The sequence below is a fragment of the Dryobates pubescens genome, chromosome 9, assembly GCF_014839835.1.
Source record: "Dryobates pubescens isolate bDryPub1 chromosome 9, bDryPub1.pri, whole genome shotgun sequence".
In the NCBI taxonomy this organism is placed as follows: domain Eukaryota; kingdom Metazoa; phylum Chordata; class Aves; order Piciformes; family Picidae; genus Dryobates; species Dryobates pubescens.
The window spans coordinates 39,070,933-39,089,308 of record NC_071620.1 but is presented as its reverse complement, the minus strand read 5'-3'; the positions used below and the strand labels follow the sequence as shown (position 1 = coordinate 39,089,308).

Below are 18,376 nucleotides of genomic sequence, written 5' to 3'. Positions count from 1 at the left end.
AAAACCAAACCACACTCTGACAATGGCAATATCCATTTCAAAGGACAGATATGATAACTGCCAAAGATATATGTGCATCTATTAGTACTGTCAAGACACTTTGATAAAAAGCCTTCAGAAAGCCCGCACCAAAGGGATCACTCATTTTAACAACTGCAGTTGTCATCCAAAGTCCCATAAGCAAGTGTCCTTTCTAAAACATTATTATAAACTTCAGGCATTGTTAAGTTACCTCATTGTAAGTTATCGGGTCCAACAAATCATATAAATTTAAAATGAGACAGTAATAATTTACATTCATAATTGAGAGCTCCATTTAGTAAATGACTAAACACATACTTTGAAGTATTTTAAGCTAGGTAGGTATGTTTTCATGGAATAAGCTTCTTACAAGAAAAAAAATCTCACAGAAAAAAAAAAGTAAACTATGCTGTTTACTCAAATTAGTTAAGCAGCCACAGAAATCAAATCCAGTTTTCCATAAAGGGAAGGCAGAGAAGGAAAGGAGACGTGCATGTAATTAGAAAAATCATCAAATAGAGAAAAGAAAACCTCCTTTTTACTGAGACTTTGCTGATGCTGGAGTACACACAGAATACCCTCCCACCTGCTACCGTGCAATATGGCCAACCTAGACTGTCCAGAGCACTGCCTTCAGCTGCATTCTGATGCCAGTGCTGCAAATGATGTAGCTTGCTGAAGGACAGCCAAACACTTCTGGAACTAGAAGGAAAAAAGAAATGAAGGGGCAATGGACTGACATAAAGAGAGGGAACCAAGAGGATCGTAAGTCTCTCCTTACACATGCAGGGCTTAGTGGAAATCACTGTTAATTGGTGGTGGAAGCATTCATTCCCTCTCCAGGGTAACCAAAAGCTAACAGAATTCCACATTTCTAGGAGATAGCAGTCATAGAACCAGAACTATTTCAGTTGAAAAAGACTTCCATGATCATTGACTCCAAATATCAACCTAATATCGCCATGGCCATTAATGGACATGATGGTAAAGCCATTTGCTCCTTCCAAGCAGCCTGTGCCTGCTCTGTAGCCTCCAGTTGTGTAAAGAGCCTCAAAAAAAAAACCAAAAAAAGGTATTTTGTCTGGCAATATGAAAACTTTTTCTTAATTCTAATCCATTAGGTGCTGAATCAATTTTGCTTTGGTTCTCCATCAAGATCTTGTACAGCTCAGGCTCCTAACAAAAAACTGGTTTATACTTTGCTGACATTTACATACATATTTAATCTAAAGTCTGAGCTAGACTCTTACTACCTTAAATAAAGCACAAGCCATTGTACCACTGTGCTTTGTGTCACGGCATTCAAACAAAAGGTCTTGTGGAGCAGCTTCCTCTTAAATAGAGCTCTAGGACTTGTCCAGCACCAAAGAGCTGCTCTATTTCTATCACCTTGGTTTCTCTGTTTCAGAATGCACAGAATCAAAGCTACAAAATAGTACACGAAATTATTTTTAGCGCCCAAATTACTGAAAAGCTCTCTCTGCCCCAAACTTCGGTCACACTTAAACTGAAGTTCTAAAACACTGGAAATAACAAATTTTCCTTCTCCTATCACCTAGAACAGGAAATTAGTTTGCTTCTGTCACACACGAAAGTAACACAGGTTCCTTAAAACACACAGGAAAATCTCGTTTAACCCTGCTGCCAGCTAAGATCAACAAGACGCCCAGACCCGGCCTCCCCCGACCACCGCCTCCCAGCGGCTTGTAACGGCCTCCAACGGCCACCAAAGGGTCGGCAGAGAACACAACGCAGAGAAGCCGCGCGGGGAGCCCGCCACCCGACCGCCTCCGTCGACCCGCCTTCCGCGCCACGGCCCCGCTCCACACAGAGGGATCTCCTCAGCCACAGGTCGGCCAGGCGGTTGCTGCAGGAGGCGCCACCGGCAGCGGCCGCCTGGCCCGGCCACCCCTACCCCGGTCAGCACTACGGAGCTCGCCAGCACCGACGGCCCCCCGCCACAGGGACCTGTTCTCGCCGTTCGCCCCGGTTCCGGATCCCCCGCGCCGCACGACGATCTGCAGCACCTCGAACATGCCCCCACCGCCCGTCCCTGTGCACCCCCGGCAGACAGACGTCCCCCCGAGCCCACCTGGGCCCCGCAGCCGAGGCCAGCCCGGCCCGTAGCGCCGGCTCCGGAAGAGGAAAGCGATGGGAGGGCTCTGGGAGCGGAAGCACCGTCCGCCGGCAGAGGAGGCGGAGGTTGGGCCGCGGTTCGACCTGCCCGGTCTGTGGTTGCCGCGGCGGCATGAGTGGCGGGGTCTCGGTGGCTGGCGGCTGGGACTGTTCCCGCAAGGATTGCTTGCGGACCTACCCGGTGCTGCCGGTGTGGGTGGTGGAGGACCATCAGGACGTGAGTACCCGGTGCTGGGCGGTGGAATGAGGGGTCGCTTGGGTGGTGCATGTGGAGTAGCTCATTTGTTTCTTCCTTGGTTGCTTGCGTTTCCCTTCTCCACAGTGTGGGAGCTTAGTCTGGTAGGTGGAAGCGAAGGGAGGTGTCCGGTGGATCTTTGGTGCAGTGTCCCACCGCCCCCCGCCACCCCAGTCCTTGTTGGATTTGTTCTGGCAGCTAAGACAGTTACTATCCTGTGTCTGTGGGAGGGACTACATGTACTGCACTTCAGTGTACGGTATGAATCTGCCATCAGTTTTCTTATTTTACCACCCAACATGATTGCACTTCAGGGGTTTGCTGTACTGCAAATTGATGAGTTGCCTCATCTCCGATTTTCCCACCTTTGAGAGAAGACTTTCAGCAAGGGATAAGGTTGGGCAGTTGAGAATGGTAGTCTTTATATTACAGTGACTAAATCATGTAGAGGTTAGGAAGTAAGCCCTTTCTTCAGTGCGGGTAGGTTAAAAGATGAGCTACAGTTTAAACAATGGTGTAGTCAGTTTTCACTATCAGTTAACTTATAAAACACAAGATGTCTATCTCCACGGCACCCATGCGTGGTGAGGAGGTAATACAGGGGCAATGTTCTGCCGAAGAAGAAAGGCATTCTTGGGTCTCAGTTGTAATTAAAAATAGGAATTGAGTAAAATGATTAGTGAGAAGATCTTCTATCATCAAGGATTCCTATAAAGGAATGTGGCAGCAGAACTGTGATTCTTCATCATCTTCTCATGTGGAACACTTCATCTCATAATGGTTACAGTTCATGAGTTCTTGCCACTAGAATTGTTTCTCCTTTGTACTGTTTTCTACCTCCTTCTCCCTCTAACCCAAATTCTAAAGGAATAATAGTGGAACTACTGGTTTTGTTGTAAAAGCTATTGCATCTTTAAGTTCACTAATTGCAGTGGATATATATGTGTTGTTGTAGGTGCTGCCTTTCATCTATCGAGCCATTGGTTCAAAGCATCTTCCTGACAGTAACATCAGCTTTGTTCACCTTGATTCCCATCCAGACCTTCTTATTCCTGTGAATATGCCTGCAGACACTGTATTTGACAAAGAAGCTCTTTTTAGGTAAGTCCTAGGTACTGTATCAGAATATATTAGGTCTGAGGAGAGCTATGAGGATGATTAAGGGACTTAAACATCTCTCCTATAAAGAAAGACTGAGAGAACTGGGGTTGTTTAGTCTTGAGACGGCTGAGAGGGGACCTTATTAAGGTCTATAAATATCTGAGGGGTGGGTGTCAAGATGAAGGTGGTGTCCAGTGAAAGGACAAGGAACAACAAGTATAAGCTAGAACACAGGAGATTCCGCCTCAACATGAGGAGGAATTTCTTTACTGTGAGGGTGATGGAGCACTGCTGAGAGAGATTGTGGAGTCTCCTTCTCTGGAGACTTTCAAAACCCATTTCAATGTGCTCCTGTGTGGCCTGCCCTAAGCGATCCTGATTTGGCAGGGTGATTTGACTCGATGTTCTCCAGAAGTCCCTTCCAACCCTTAAACTTCCTGCTGCCTTTGATAAATAGAGTCATAGAATGGTCTGGACTGGAAGGGACCTCCAAAGGTCATCTAGTCCAACCCACTCTGCAGTAAGGAGGGCCATTCTCAATTAGATCAGGTTGCCCCAGAGCCCTGTCAAGACTTTACAGTGGATATTGGTATGACTCTCTAGTAGGTATGAACAAAAGCAGTGTCAGTCAGCCTGAAGCTGTGTGTTCTGTCTCTTCATTCTTGCTGAACACTTTTTTTGATGAAAAAAGTTATGTTTGTATTTACTGTTGTGGTCAAATATTAAGCCACATATCAAGCCATTTAAGATACATTTACTTTGTTTATTTGTTCTGTAGCATATAGTGTTATTAGGCCAATAGGTAGTTCCTCTGAGTAACAGGACAGCACCCTGAGTGTATGCTTTATGTCTGAAGAGCTGTGGTTTTAAACCAGTTTTTCTCTCTTCACACTGAAAACTTGACTCTGAAATTGAATTGCTATCTCCTGTGAATAGGGAACAGTGAATATGGGAAGTTAAACAAGCTTTTCCTGTTAAGACCAATATTTTCACCCAACTTCTCAAGCCACAACTTCTCAATGTAGTTTATACTCAAAATGCATGAAGCTGATTATAATTTATAGTCCTAACTTTTTTAATTCTACAGTAGACATTTTTGGTCTGTCTTGTGGATTAAGATTTCCATCTCTTTGTTTCTTTCATGTGACCTTTACATAAAGTCTTAATTTCAGGTTATTTGTCTGAGAACTTTCAAGGTGTGGAAGATGTTGTATTTTTAACCAACCCTGTTTTGCTAACAGGAAAAGTAACAGTATTATCTCCAGTCTTTCTCCATTCATTTCAGTGAAGTAAGTATTGAGAACTGGATAATGCCTGCTGTTTATGCTGGTCATATTTCTCAAGTGCTATGGCTTCACCCACCCTGGGCCCAGCAGATCTCAGAAGGAAAGCATCAATTTTTAGTTGGGAAAGACATATCAACAACTACAATCAGGTAAACTCTCTGCTGTCATTTACTGTTTCTGTAGCTTTTAATCCATTTTTTTTCTTCTCTTCAATTAAAAAGAAAAAAAAATTTGTATTTTTGCATTCCTTTTTTTGTGAGAGTGGATCCAGTTAAAATTGTGCCTTACATTCTTTTTTTATTATTATAGGTAACTCTACCTATTCACATTTCATTTCATCTCCCCAAGTTTTAAGTTAATTCTCTTTATTAATGTCAAAAATCTCAGAAAGTAGTAATTTTTAACAGCTGATTTGTCAGAGGGCAGCATTTAGATCCTCCGCAGTCCTCCCTTAGAAAGACAAATCAAACCCTGTTTCCTCTGCTTCCCTTTCATGCTCCAGTCCTCTAATCACTGTAGTGGTAAAGAAAAGTGGAATGCTACCATTTGGTTAATAATAATAATTTACTTCTACTAAATCAATATTCATGGCCTTCAGGCCAGTTCTCAAGCACAACTAACAAATAGGCAATCCAAGACAAAATATCCATGGTTTTGCAGTCTCACATGCCACAATATTGATAATACCATGTTAAATTCTGAATTTGGTCTTTAAAATGCAATTCAATGACAAATTAATTTCAGTGGTACCTCATGTGGACCCTTCATCTTATCGGTTAGAAATCTTGTCGGGCTATCAAAATAGAGAGAATTTAAATGTATTGGCTCAGCAATAAAGAAGTATACAAAACTTCAAGTTTAAAACCTGTGTATGAAAATAGATAGAATCATAGCATGGGTTAGGTTGGAAGAGACCTAGAGATCATCTACTCCAGCCTCCCTGACATGGGCAGGGATGCCTCTCAGCTAGGCTCAGCTGCTCAGGGCCTTATCAAACCTGGCCCTGAATAATTTTTTTATACATAATTTTATTACTTTTCTTGCCCATCAATCATCTCTTCACTCTTCTCAGATTCCTGTAAGTGTACATGCTTTTTCCTAATCTCTTTATAAATATGTAGGCTGGAACACCTCGCCTATGAGGACAGGTTGAGGGAACTGGAGTTGTTCACCCTGGAGAAGAGAAGGCTTCACTGACCTAATAGCAGCCTTCCAGTACTTGAAGGGGGCCTACAAGAAGGCTGCAGAGGGACTGTTTACAAAGGCCTGCAGTGATGTTCAGGTGTTCAAGAGGAGATTGGACATGGCACTTGGTGCCATGGTCTAGTCATGAGGTCTACCAAGACAGGTTGGACTCGATGATCCTTGGGGTCTCTTCCAACCTTAGTTATACTGTGATAGGACAAGGGGCAATGGCTTGAAATTAGAGCAGGTTTAGATTGGATGTTAGGAGCAAGTTCTATACCATGGGGGTGGTGGAACACTGGATCAGGTTGCCCAGGGAGGTAGTTGAGGCCCCATCCCTGGACATCTTTAAGGTCAGGCTTGACAAGGTTCTGTGCAACCTGATCTAGTGGAGAACATCCCTGCTCACTGCAGGGGGGTTGAACTAGATGATCTTTGGAGGTCCCTTCCAACCCAACCCATTCTATGTGTATTAACTGTGAGTTATTGTCAATTGCAGGGTTACAGGTACAGATCATTACTTTTTGAGTGATGGTCTTTATGTCCCTGCTGACCAGCTGGAAAACCAGAAGCCTTTAAATTTACATGTCATTCTCATCAATCCTACTGAAGCATCAAACAGCCAGGAAGAAAATGGTGAAGTAGCAGCTGCTAAGAGATTGAAGCTAAATACAGATGACACAGCAAGCACCTCTTTTGCCTCTTCATCAGTGGCTCCTGGTAACCTTGATCACAGCAGCCCAAGACTGAAGAAGGATGTAGAAAATGCAAGTGCTCCGAACAAGGCAGAAACATTGTCAGAGTGCTCAGCTTCAAGCTCTCTCAGGAACAGTGAATGCCCAGTACGGGAAGTTATTAAAGATGTCTGCCAAGTACTGCAGAACGGGGACCCATATGTCTTAGACATCGACTTAGATTTCTTTTCAGTTAAAAATCCTTTCAAAGAAATGTACACACAGGTAAGCTTTACAATGGAGAGGCCTCTTAGCAGTCACAAATCCTAGCATTTAGATCTATGGAGAAACTTTCATCTAAGCTCACTTAGTGGATCAGCTGATCATGATTAATAAATCATGGTAGTAGTTGAAGGAGAGACATGCTAAAGGAGTGTGTGCTCCAAAAAAGTATAACAGCCTCATAAGGGTAGATCCTTATATTTGAAATAAGTATTGTGTGCACATTCAAGATCAAAGGCTCACTTCTCCTTGTTGCTTGGGACATAAAAGCTATGCTTGGCCTTCTAAAGGTAATGTCCCAAATACTCACAACAAGATTCATCAGGGAGAGATAACAGACTGTATCATTTTTTACTCCCGGGAGTGGTAACTTGTGGTGATGTTACTCTCATTTCCTTTGGACTGCTAAGCATAAGAGCAAAGAAATCAGCTGTTGTCTCTAATGCTGTGGCTCTGACCTTAAGACTGCCTTACATTCCATTTTTAATTTGCTAGCACAGCAAAGGTAGCTTGTCTATATAGAGTCATAAATATGTAATCATGGAATCACACTAAGTCCTCAGAGGTGTAAAGCAGTTAACAGCTTTTCTTGATGTGAACAGGATTATTAAGAACTAATTAACATACACTGAAAATTCAGTGTGGCATTTGGGCTGACAAATTCTGTAATATCCTGACTCGTTTTGGCATTTAAATCTCTCTTTAACACTGGTTTAACTTGAGCATATGCTAGAGAACATCTGACATTTCTGAGTTTCACCTAGACTGTTGCTTCCTTGTTCACGCCCTGTAAGCTTCTGACATTCAGTATTTATCACAGAATGTTATGGGTTGGGAGGGACTTCAAAAGATCATCCAGTCCAACCCCCCTGCCAGAGCAGGATCACTTGGAGCAGATCACACAGGAATGCGTCCAGATGGGTTCTGAATGTCTCTAGAGAAGGAGACTTTACAACCTCTCTGGGCAGCCTGTTCCAGTATTCTGTCACTATAACAGTGAAAAAGTTTTTCCTTGTGCTTACATGGAACCTCCTATGCTCCAGGGTGCACCCATTTCCCCTGGACAATGTCATTGGACATCTCTTGAGATGATGATCAATGTCTTCAGATAATTTACAGTGCCAGTTCTGAATTACAAAGAGAAGTGTACAGCAAAAGGAAAACACCATAGGGGTGTTGCCATATAAGAATGCAATTCAATGCTTCTTTTAGGTAAAATACATTCTGAATAAAATAATGGGGAAGTTTTTGGGGCCTTTTTCTGTTTGGTTGGGTTTTGGGGCAGGGTTGGTGGTGTAGGGTTTTTCTTTCTTGTGTTTTTAAGGGGGTTTATGTGCTATGATAGGTTCTGAGTTCTAGGAACAACTTTCAGAAGTGGTGCAGTGCAGCTTTTTTGATACAACATTTCATTTGCAGTTAGTATTTCCCACTATAGTAAATGACAATAATTCCATCCAACAATTTTTCACAAGTTAACCCTTGGAATGTAAGAATACAAGGGAAAAATAAAAAGCAAACACAGTTCTCCAATACCAAGAGTATTGGCTTCCACCCAAAAAGTCTAAACTCCAAAACATTGCCCTGAAAGATGTATTTCTATAAAATTTGACAAATTTACTCTTTCTGCCTGTACTCCTAAAAAATTCATGGGTGTTCACCTTTGGAATGCTATTAAGTAAATAAAATCATTTGTCCTTGATGAATTAAACGTGAATATTATCAAGAACTAGGAATGACAAGCCACTGTAGTGGTTTACTTGTGAATTTGGTCAACCAGGAAGTCTTTACCTGTCTGGTTTTCATTTACAATCATACTCTGGTTTTGTCTGCCTACATCTGCCATCTGAGTTTCACTCAGCATTTCACTGAGACTATAGTTCAGCCAAATGCATGGCTCATTTCAGAGATTCCAACAGACTGCACTTAGCTTTTAAAGCTGTGTGCTTGAAGTCAGGTTTAAACAACTGCAAAGTGCTTGGCTGAGGCTGTGCAATATTGCTTTTTCAAGCCTGACAGTGTCTTCCTCAGCTGCAGTTACAGAGAACTATCTGCATTGAGTTGTAGAATGATCTTAGTGATCAAAATTTTTTGAAAGAGGGCTTTGAGGATTTTGTTTCTCATTTGAAGAGCCTAATTTTTTGCTTCTTTTGTCTTTTTCAAAGGCAGAATATGAGCTTTTGCAAGAGTTGTACAATTTCAAGAAGCCTCATAGAAATGCAACAGAGGTATGGTATTTCCTTGTGGGATGTTGAAGTGAGTGATTCTTTTGATTTACCCAATAAAAATGAGTTACAACAAGGAAGGAACCTATGAAAGGTGCTTAACGAAGTGGTCTCCAATTAAGCTATGCAGCATGCTGAATGCTAATGAGGAGTATCTTAGGAGTTCTTTCCTATTAAACATTTTAGTTAAACATCTCAACTACATAAATATTTAGCAAGAGTGTGAAAATTAATTTGAATATACAAGTGGTAATTGACAAGGAAGAAATGGAAACACAGTAAGTCGTTTGCAATCTTATTTGTGTAGCTCCATAGGATTTTGGGGGTGGGTTTTTTGTTGTTGTTTGGATGATTTTTTGGGAGGGTGGTTTGTGATCTTCTTGGGCTTTGGTTTTTTCCTTCCCTCCAGGCTCCCCGCTTCTTTGCCATAATTGCTCTTCCTTCACAGTCAGAGCTGTGCTGAGTGCCTAGCTGGTATTTTAGCTATATATTTAAGCGTGGAAAGGCCTTTATTTTGCCACTGAATGTATTTTTATATGCATTATATGCTTCTAAATCACAGAATGGTGTCATTTTGCTGTAGCTACCAATACAGTCATTCAGACCATGGAGACAGACATGTTGAAGGTCACTACAGCAAATAATTTGTAACCCTGGTCTTGTTTTTGCAGTCCTAATCTCATCTGTATGCTATTCAACACATAAAATTACCACAGTTCAATCCTAATTAATGTGTGTATAAAAAAATGGAGATCTGTGGGAGATTGTCAAATTTATTTTCATATTTCTTATTCAGCTGGCAAATAGAATAGAATAGAATAGAATAGACCAGGTTGGAAAGAGACCTTCAAGATCATCACGTCCAGCCTATCATCCAACACCACCTAATCAACTAAACCATGCAACCAAGCACCCTATCAAGTCTCCTCCTAAACACCTCCAATGATGGTTACTTCACCACCTCCCCGGGCAGCCCGTTCCAATGGTCAGTCACTCTCTCTGTGTAGAACTTCTTCCTAACCTCCAGCCTAAACCTCTCCTGGCACAGCTTGAAACTGTGTTCTCTTGTTCTGGCACTGGTTGCCTGGGAGAAGAGACCAACCCCCAGCTGGCTACAACTTCCCTTCAGGTAGCTGTAGACAGCAATAAGGTCTCCCCTGAGCCTCCTCCTCTCCAGGCTAAGCAACCCCAGCTCCCTCAGCCTCTCTTCATAGGGCATGTGTTCCAAACCCCTCACCAACTTTGTTGCCCTTCTCTGGACACGTTCCAGCAAGTAGTTACCTATTGAAACGGTCAATAAATATGGAAGGGGTAAACACTTGTGATTTAAGTTCCCAATATGATTTCAGGGCATGAATTATTTACAAAAGCAAAAAAATTACAGGATCAAATTAAAATGGTTAGCAGATGGTTATATTCAGGTGTAGAACTGAACTAGGCAAGATTCATGGGTGATTTTATAGTGACAGTCAATTTAAAGGTTTTGAAGGTTGAAAACAGTGAACTTTCTGTTTTCCAAAGTTTCAGATAATATCCTGAATGTGTCAGAGTTCCAGAGTATGGTTAAATGTACTGCATGGTTAAATCATACAATAAGCTGTATTATTGGGAGATTTTTTGCTTGCTTTTGGTTTTTAAATAGTACAGAGGGAGAACAGAAGTGTCTTCAAGGTTAGTTGCTGGTGATGCTTAGGAAAGTGTCTTATTCATACCCCAGGATAGGATCACAAACTTGTACTTCATGAATGATTGATACCTTCTGAGCTCCTTGTAAAAATGGCCCAAAGCTGACATCTCTGGCCTAAAGAAGCAGTGGCTGTTATATGATACAACCACCAGAATCCTGAGAAGGAATTTACATGGTCTTAATTGTTGTCCATCTATTCCAAAGGGCTTTTAATTTCCTTCACACACTGTTGCCCTCAGCATTTTTTAATACCAAATATGCCAAGCTCTGCAGTTGATTTGATATGTAGGATCTCTTTCAGCAAATATTTGCCTACACAACTGTATTCATGTATGGAGCCTCGCTCCAAGAAGGCTGTCTCTTTATGTGTCTGAATTTTTTAAGAAAGGACATAAACTTTTGCAGGATAAGAGGAATAACTGACATTTTGCATGAATTCCTTGTCTTTTCAGGCATGCAGAGTTGAAAGAACCTCAAAACATCAACAATTGCTTTGTTTTTTTCAGCAAATATTTATTTAATAATACTCTTGGTTAAAAAAACAAAACAAATTCTCCTTTCAATATAAAAATACAAAGCTTGTACTCATCTGAGCATTTCAGGGCTGCAGCAATTAGTCTGACAGAGTTTCTTAGCTCTCCACAGTGGCTTTTTAAAATTTGCTGTGGGAAAGGCAAAGCAAAAGGACCTGATTTATTCTGTGGGTCTAACATTTATTCTGCAGGAATTCATTCTGATCCTCTTGAAAAGATAATCTGTAGTAATGAATCAACACTTGTGGATTCCTAACTTCCAAATGGATCACTCCTGTCAGAATTCAAGCCATAGGGTAAGCTATGACATTCTTGCCTCCTATTTTCCTAACAGACTTTTATATGTGCTTATTTAAAGGAGAGCTTGGTGGATTGTGTTGAAAGCCGTGTTCATCAGCTAGAAGACTTGGAAGCAGCATTTGCAGATTTGTGTGATAATGATGATGAAGAGACCCTACAGAAGTGGGCTTCATATCCTGGGTAGGTGATTTCTAAATACTTCAAAATGAAAACAGTAGTTTTGGAACTTTGCTAACAAAAGGAGAGAAGCTGGATAGGATCTATGCAAGCCTGTCATTTTTTCTTTAGTGCTAGAGGAGAGACAAACAAAATGAAGGTAGTCTGCTGTCTTCAGTATCATGGTAAGCCTTTTGAGATCAGCCTTGTACAGCTGTATGCAAATTCTGTTGTCTGTGGAGGGAGGCAGGTTCGGTGACTACTGATCTGTGCGAAGCAGAGCTCTCAGAAAAGCAAGAAACTAGGGAGGATATGGAAAAGGACTGCTTTGGTGCTCCCAAAGGTTCTGCTTTCTATGGAAAAATGGAAAAAAATGAAAGGCTGTACCTGAACAAGTGTCCAGAGAACATCTCAGCAGCCTCACCTATGCTTTTCAACTAAATGTTTTCAGCTGAAAAGCAGCAGCAGAAGTCTGAGGTGTTCAAGAGGGGACTGGACATGGCCCTTGGTGCCATGGTTTAGTCATGAGGTCTGTGGTGACAGGTTGGACTTGATGATCTTTGAGGTCTCTTCCAACCTTGGTGTTTCTGTGATTCTGTGATTCCCTTGATAGGACATCCACCCCTTTTCTCCATCAAGTGCAGCACTTACTGTCAGACCTGTGTAACAGGGACCACAAACATTTCCTATCCAATTCATCTGAGTTTGAGCTACAACAGCTTCTCTCCAGATCTGCCCTAAAAGAAGCGCCAAGTGGTCTTGCCAGAGATTAGTGTAGGGCTCTCTAAGAAAGACCTAGTGAAACAGTACAATAGTACTGATAATAACACCTTGCAACAGAGAGCACTTGACACAGAGGGACCACGATAACTTCTACTTTCTCTCTCAAAAATCACCCAGGGTAAATATATGTGTTTCTAACCGACCTGTGTATGTAACAAGTTTTGGTTTTGTCTTAATTCCAGAATGAAGTCACTTGTTCAACTAGTTCACAGTTTGAAAACCAGGATGGAAAGTCCAGACTACGAAATGGTAGGTGACTAGGTTGAAAAGCACAAAGTTTCCAGAAGCATAGCTTCAACAGGGAAGGAAAAGATCTTTCTTCATTTCTGACTTGCTTCTTCATTCAGGACTCAGTCAGATTTGGGTAGTTTTATTGTTGTTTTTTTAATGCCTTATTACTTAAGCAAGCTTTTCTTTTTAAATACTATAAAATTACATTCTGCTTGTCTGTATTTAGGCAACATTAATATGATCTTTCCAGAACTTTGATGTCTCAGGCAGCTTCCTGTGAAGGAAGGTTTAATTTCACAAGGGAATGTTGACAGAATCTATAGAACTGAAGTTACCTATTTGTAAAAGATTAGAGTTATCATCAAGGGTTATAACATGCTCTGAATTCATATGAGAGGTCCAGTGTACTGTAGATAGCAAAACAATCCATACAGCCTCCAGAATATTCTTTGGGTTTGACAAGTTTAGGAAAACAAATAAACATCTCACTGCCTGAAGTGTAAGTTACCTGCTGGGCTAGGGATAGTAGAGATTTTTTTACACAGATGAGCTGCATCACTATTTATCAACAGACATTAAATATGTTCAATTTACATATAGGTCCATCAGGCAGGTCTGACCTGTGATTATATGGAGCTTCCTCACCATGTTAGCACTGAAGAGGAGATCGAAGGCCTCATAGAATCCATTAAAGCTCTACTAAAAGATCTGCCTAAGCCCACACTTGTGACGGTTGCTCGGTAAGGTTATATAGATACTTTCACTTTAAAATCTCAGACTCTGCTTAGAAAGCTAAGTGATCCTGTCAATATAGCAACTGGTTGGCACATGCATAGTGTAGTGAAAATGGAGGTTTGAAAATGTTGATCATAAGGCACTGACAGTATCTGCACAGGTAAGGGAAGGTTCTGCACTGATGGCCACTTAATGGCCTTTAGAATAGCTAGCACAGATTTCAAAAGATAATTTCATGAGCTTCACCACAGGTTACAGAAAGCCTGTGGTGAGGCCTTGTGTTTGTAGATATTGATAGCTGTGACTGGGGTTCATCTCCACTTTTATTACTTGTGTGTGTTAGACAAAGCTAATTTGCTGAAGCTGCACATGCTGAGATCACACCTTCCTCACTCCCTTGCTCTGGGATTTATGGTGGCACAGACAGTATTTTTATTTTCAGTGAAACTTCGCATGGAAGTGGTTTTCATCTAATAAGATGAAAGGGGGTTGTGTTCTAGAAAGCTCTAGTAAAGCTTTGGATGGGACAAAAATAATGCTTCCAGGACTGTAAGAGTATTATGTAAGGGAGAACAGGATGGTGTTTGAGGCCAGGGACCTTGGGGAACCAGGGATTTGTCCTGAGAAAACTTGTTTGAAGACCACAGCATATCCCTTCACAAATTGGAATTTAATCACTTCAGAATATACTATAGAATCATAGTCATAGAATCATTTTGGTTGCAAATAGCCTTTAAGATCATCAAGTCTAACCATTATCTAACTACCAAGTCTGGTGCTAAACCAGTTGCCTTAGCACCACATCTCTGCATCTTTTAAACGCCTCCAGGGATGGGATGGGGATTTAACCACCTCCCTGGGGAGCCTATTCCAATGTTCGAGAACCCTTTCAGTGAAGAATTTTCTTCTAATATCCAACCTAACCTCCCCTGGTGCAGCTTGAGGCCATTTCTTCTTGTCCTATCACTTGGAGAAGAAACCAACCCCCACCCTGCTAAAACCTCCTTTCAGGTAGTTATACAGCTCAAAGGCTTCCCTCAGCCTCCTTTACTCCAGGCTGAACAACCCCAGTTCCCTCAGTCACTCCTCATCAGACTTGTTCTCCAGACCCTTTACCCTCTTTGTTGCCTTTCTCTGGACCCCTTCCAACTCAATGTCTTGTACTGTGAGCCACAAAAGTGAACACAGTACTCAAGGTGTGGCCTCACCAGTGTTTGAGTTACAGGCAGAGCCTTCCTACCCCAACCAGATCAACATTCCTTCCCAGCTTAGTGTCATCTGCAAACTTACTGAGGGAGCACTTGATTCCCTCATCCAGATCATTGATAAAGATATGAAAGAGAACTGGCCCCAATACTGAGCCCTGGGGGAGCACCACTTGGGCCACCAACTGGATTTAACTCCATTCACCACCACTCTCTGGGCCCAACCATCCAGACAGCTTTGTAGGTAGACACGCACCCATTCATCCAAACTATGAACATCCGGTATCTCTGGGAGGATGTTGTGGAACACAGTGTCAAAGGCTTTACTAAAGTCCAGGTAAACAACATCCACAACCAGTCTCTCATTCATTAAATGGGTCACCTTATTGTGGAAGGAAATCAGGTTCATCAGTCAGGACTTGTCCTTCATGAACCCATGCAGACTGGGCCCGATTGCCTGGTTGTCCTGTACGTGATGTATAATGGCACTCAAGATGGTCTGCTCCATGACCTTCAAGGTCAGACCGACAGATGTGTACTTCCCTCAATCCTTCCAGATGTTCTTTGTGTAGTCAAAAGTCATATTTGCCAGTCTCCTGTCAGCTGGGACCTCCCCAGCTAGCCAGGACTGCTGGTAAATGATTCAAGAGTGGCTTAGTGAGCACTTCTATCAGCACCTTTAGTTTTGTGCTATAGACTAAGTGGTCTAAGTGGTGCAATAGGTTGCTAACCATCTCTTCTTGGATTATGAGGGCTTCATTCTGCTCCCCATGCCTATCTTCCAGCTCAGCAAGATGCATACCCTTCTTCAATGAACATAAACTCCTTTTTTCTGTAAGTTGTAAACAAATGTCTCTGTTCAGCCAGGTTTGCCTTCTTTCCTGCAGATTCGTCTTTCAGCACATGGGGACAGCCTGTTCCTGCACTTTTGAGACTTCCTTCCAGAATAATGTCTGTCCCTTCAGGACTGTGTCAACCAATCTCCAAAACAGGCCAAAGTCTGCCTGCTGAGAGTCCAAGGTGGGACTTCTGCTGACACCCCTCTTTTACTTCTGCAACAATCAAGAACTCCATCGTTTTGTTATTGCTGTGGCTGAGATGGCCATCTACCATTGCAGCACTCACAGGTCCTTCTCTGTTCACAAACAGCAGGTCCAGCAGGGCACCTTCCTTAGTTGGGTCCCTCACCAGCTGTGCCAGGAAGTTGTTCTGTAGGATGCTGTAGGAACCTCCAGGACTGCTCCCTGTCTGCTGTGTTACACTTTGAGCAGACATCAGCGAAGTTGAAGGCCCCATGAGGCCAAGGGATTAGTGATCATGAGATTTCTGCCAGATGCCTAAAGAATATTTTATCTGTGTCTTCATCCTGGTTTGGTGGTATATAGCAGACTTCCACCAGGACATGTGCCTTATTAGCCTTCCCCCTGATTATTACCCATAAATACTCAACCTTATCATCACCATCATTAAGCTCAAACAATCAAAACACTCCTTGACATAAAGGGCCACCTTACGACTTCTCCCTTACCTGTCTCTTCCTTCTGAAGAGTTTGTAGTCATTGATTGCAGCACTTCAGTCATGTGAGACATCCATATTTCTGTGATGGCCATTAGGTAATAGTTTGTCCATGCACAATGGCTTCCAGCCAGATCCTCTCTTCAGTTGGTCTTGCTACCTTTTTGCAGGGGTAAGTCCTAGTTCCTACCTGGCTGTTCTCAGGTTCTTCATTGGTTACTGACCCATCAATAACCCTTTTGTCTTTGCTGCCACGAGAGTCTCCCACTGACACAGAAGACAGAAAGACCTCACTAGCATACCATCCTTCAAATGCTGGTGTGTTGCCCTTGGGCTTACTTCTAGCAAGGCCCTTACCTTTTGAAATCTGGTTTAAAGCTATTTCATGAGCCCTGCTAGCTCCTGGGCTAGGATTCCTTTGCCACTTTGTAAAAGGTATATTTCATCTGTTGCCATCGAGTCTGGGGTCTAATTAATCAACCCATGATTAAAGATCTTAGTCGTGCTCCTGGCACCAGGCTCAGAGTCAGGCATTGATTTGCTGGCTCCTCCTGTCTATTCCTTCATCACTGCCCACAACTGGAGCGGTAGAGGAGAACACTACATGGGTTCCTGATCTCTTAACCAAAAATCCCAAGGCTTGGAAATCTCTTTTCATTGCCCTTAAACTTCTTTTTGATAATTCATTGCTGTCTACCTGAAAGATTAACAGTGGATAGCAATCTGCTAGGGAAGGAAGCAGTGCCCAGGCCTCATCAGCCTGTCCGGTGAGACTTGCAGACTCCTGGCAGGTCTCTGCTTCCCTGGCATTTCTCTACCAAAGGAAACCCTCAGGAAGCCCCCTGGACACCAAGATCTAGCTCTCCACTGCTGGCTGGACTGGTTCCGAGGCAGCTGCTCTTGGCAACTAGCAAAGAAATTCTCCTTGTCAACAAGAAATAGTATGCTTAATACCTGCAGTAAAAGAAAGCTTTATTTCCTGTGCCAGCTGCAGAATTAACATCCACTGTTGCAGAAAAGCCAGAATAATTTATGTAGACTTGACAGGTATAAAATACAAGCAGTGTCAGCTCTACTTTTGTACTAGTATTTGTTTACAGCTCATTAATAGATAGTGAAAATTATGTTCTATGTCAGGCATTGTAAATATTTGGTTTTCAGGTTTTCCTGCCTGTTTTGCTGGTAGCATTTGAATTTTTCAATCTGAATTTTCCATCAGTCCTTTAATAAGATCCTTTGCTTGAATTTCAACTGCCAACAGGTTCTGGATCAGTCAGAGAGTAGATTTGGAAGGATGAGTAGGTTAAATTCCTCGTCTGCTCCAGACTTTCTAGTCAGCTTCAAGGAAACTGTTTAGTGCTGAAAGTAATGACCAAAACCACAACAGTATGCTTTGGAAAGGAAACTAGGAGGTAGAACTCATCACAGCTTGAAAGTAGCTTCAGCCTGTCCACAGGGTATTGGAAGAATACAAAATGTGGTGATGGCAGTGATAACTCCTAACACTTTTTCAATTCCTTGTTACAGATCAAGTTTGGATGACTATTGCCCTTCAGAGCAGGTTGACATCATTCAAGAGAAGGTTCTCAGTTTATTGGGTTCAGTGTATGGCCCTCTGGATGTGCACTTAGATTACATGAGCACCTCTTCTTTGTGACCTTCCTTTACGCATTGCCCTCTAATGTGGTGGATTCATTTGAACGGCGTGTTAGCTCTGGCTGCAAGGGGAAAAATGCTGTTATTCCAGCAGGTGGCACTAGAACTCAAGCTGACCAAGAGCTAGATTCGAGTTGCATTGCTTCTTCCAGTCGGCAGCATCTGAGCTGTTACCTGTTGCCTTGTTCAGACTAGTTTTGTGATTATGTTTATACTCTCTTGCTTGTTTTTAGAAGCGGTGCAAGAGAAGGCAGTAATTTTTTGTCCATAAAATGTACTTACTTTTTCCCCTTTTTTGTTTGGATGTGGTTGGGGGGGCGAGGGAGGTGGTTGTTTTGGTTTTGTTTGGTTGGTTTGGTTGAATTTTTTCTATGTAAGAAAAATAGAATCTGAAAAGAAATTATTTACATAATTAAATATTGTTTTGGATGG

The 18,376-nt window shown here is 42.2% G+C and overlaps 2 protein-coding genes across 2 annotated transcripts in view; one reads left to right on the top strand and one right to left on the bottom strand.

Moving 5' to 3' along the window:
• Nucleotides 1-746, bottom strand: part of DROSHA (drosha ribonuclease III) — an 80,101-nt gene extending 79,355 nt beyond the window's left edge. Inside the window, exon 1 of the mRNA XM_009900821.2 lies at nucleotides 608-746. The gene's annotated coding sequence lies outside the window, so the exon portion shown is untranslated. The remainder of the gene's footprint in view (nucleotides 1-607) is intronic.
• A 1,492-nt stretch (nucleotides 747-2,238) lies between these two features.
• C9H5orf22 (chromosome 9 C5orf22 homolog) lies at nucleotides 2,239-18,093 on the top strand. The gene is made up of 9 exons (XM_009900825.2): nucleotides 2,239-2,374; nucleotides 3,348-3,493; nucleotides 4,779-4,928; nucleotides 6,464-6,923; nucleotides 9,083-9,145; nucleotides 11,721-11,842; nucleotides 12,784-12,850; nucleotides 13,433-13,572; nucleotides 17,816-18,093. The coding sequence occupies exons 1-9, from the start codon at nucleotides 2,270-2,272 to the stop codon at nucleotides 17,943-17,945; spliced, it is 1,383 nt and encodes a 460-aa protein (XP_009899127.2). The 5' UTR covers nucleotides 2,239-2,269; the 3' UTR covers nucleotides 17,946-18,093.
• Nucleotides 18,094-18,376: the final 283 nt, after the last annotated feature.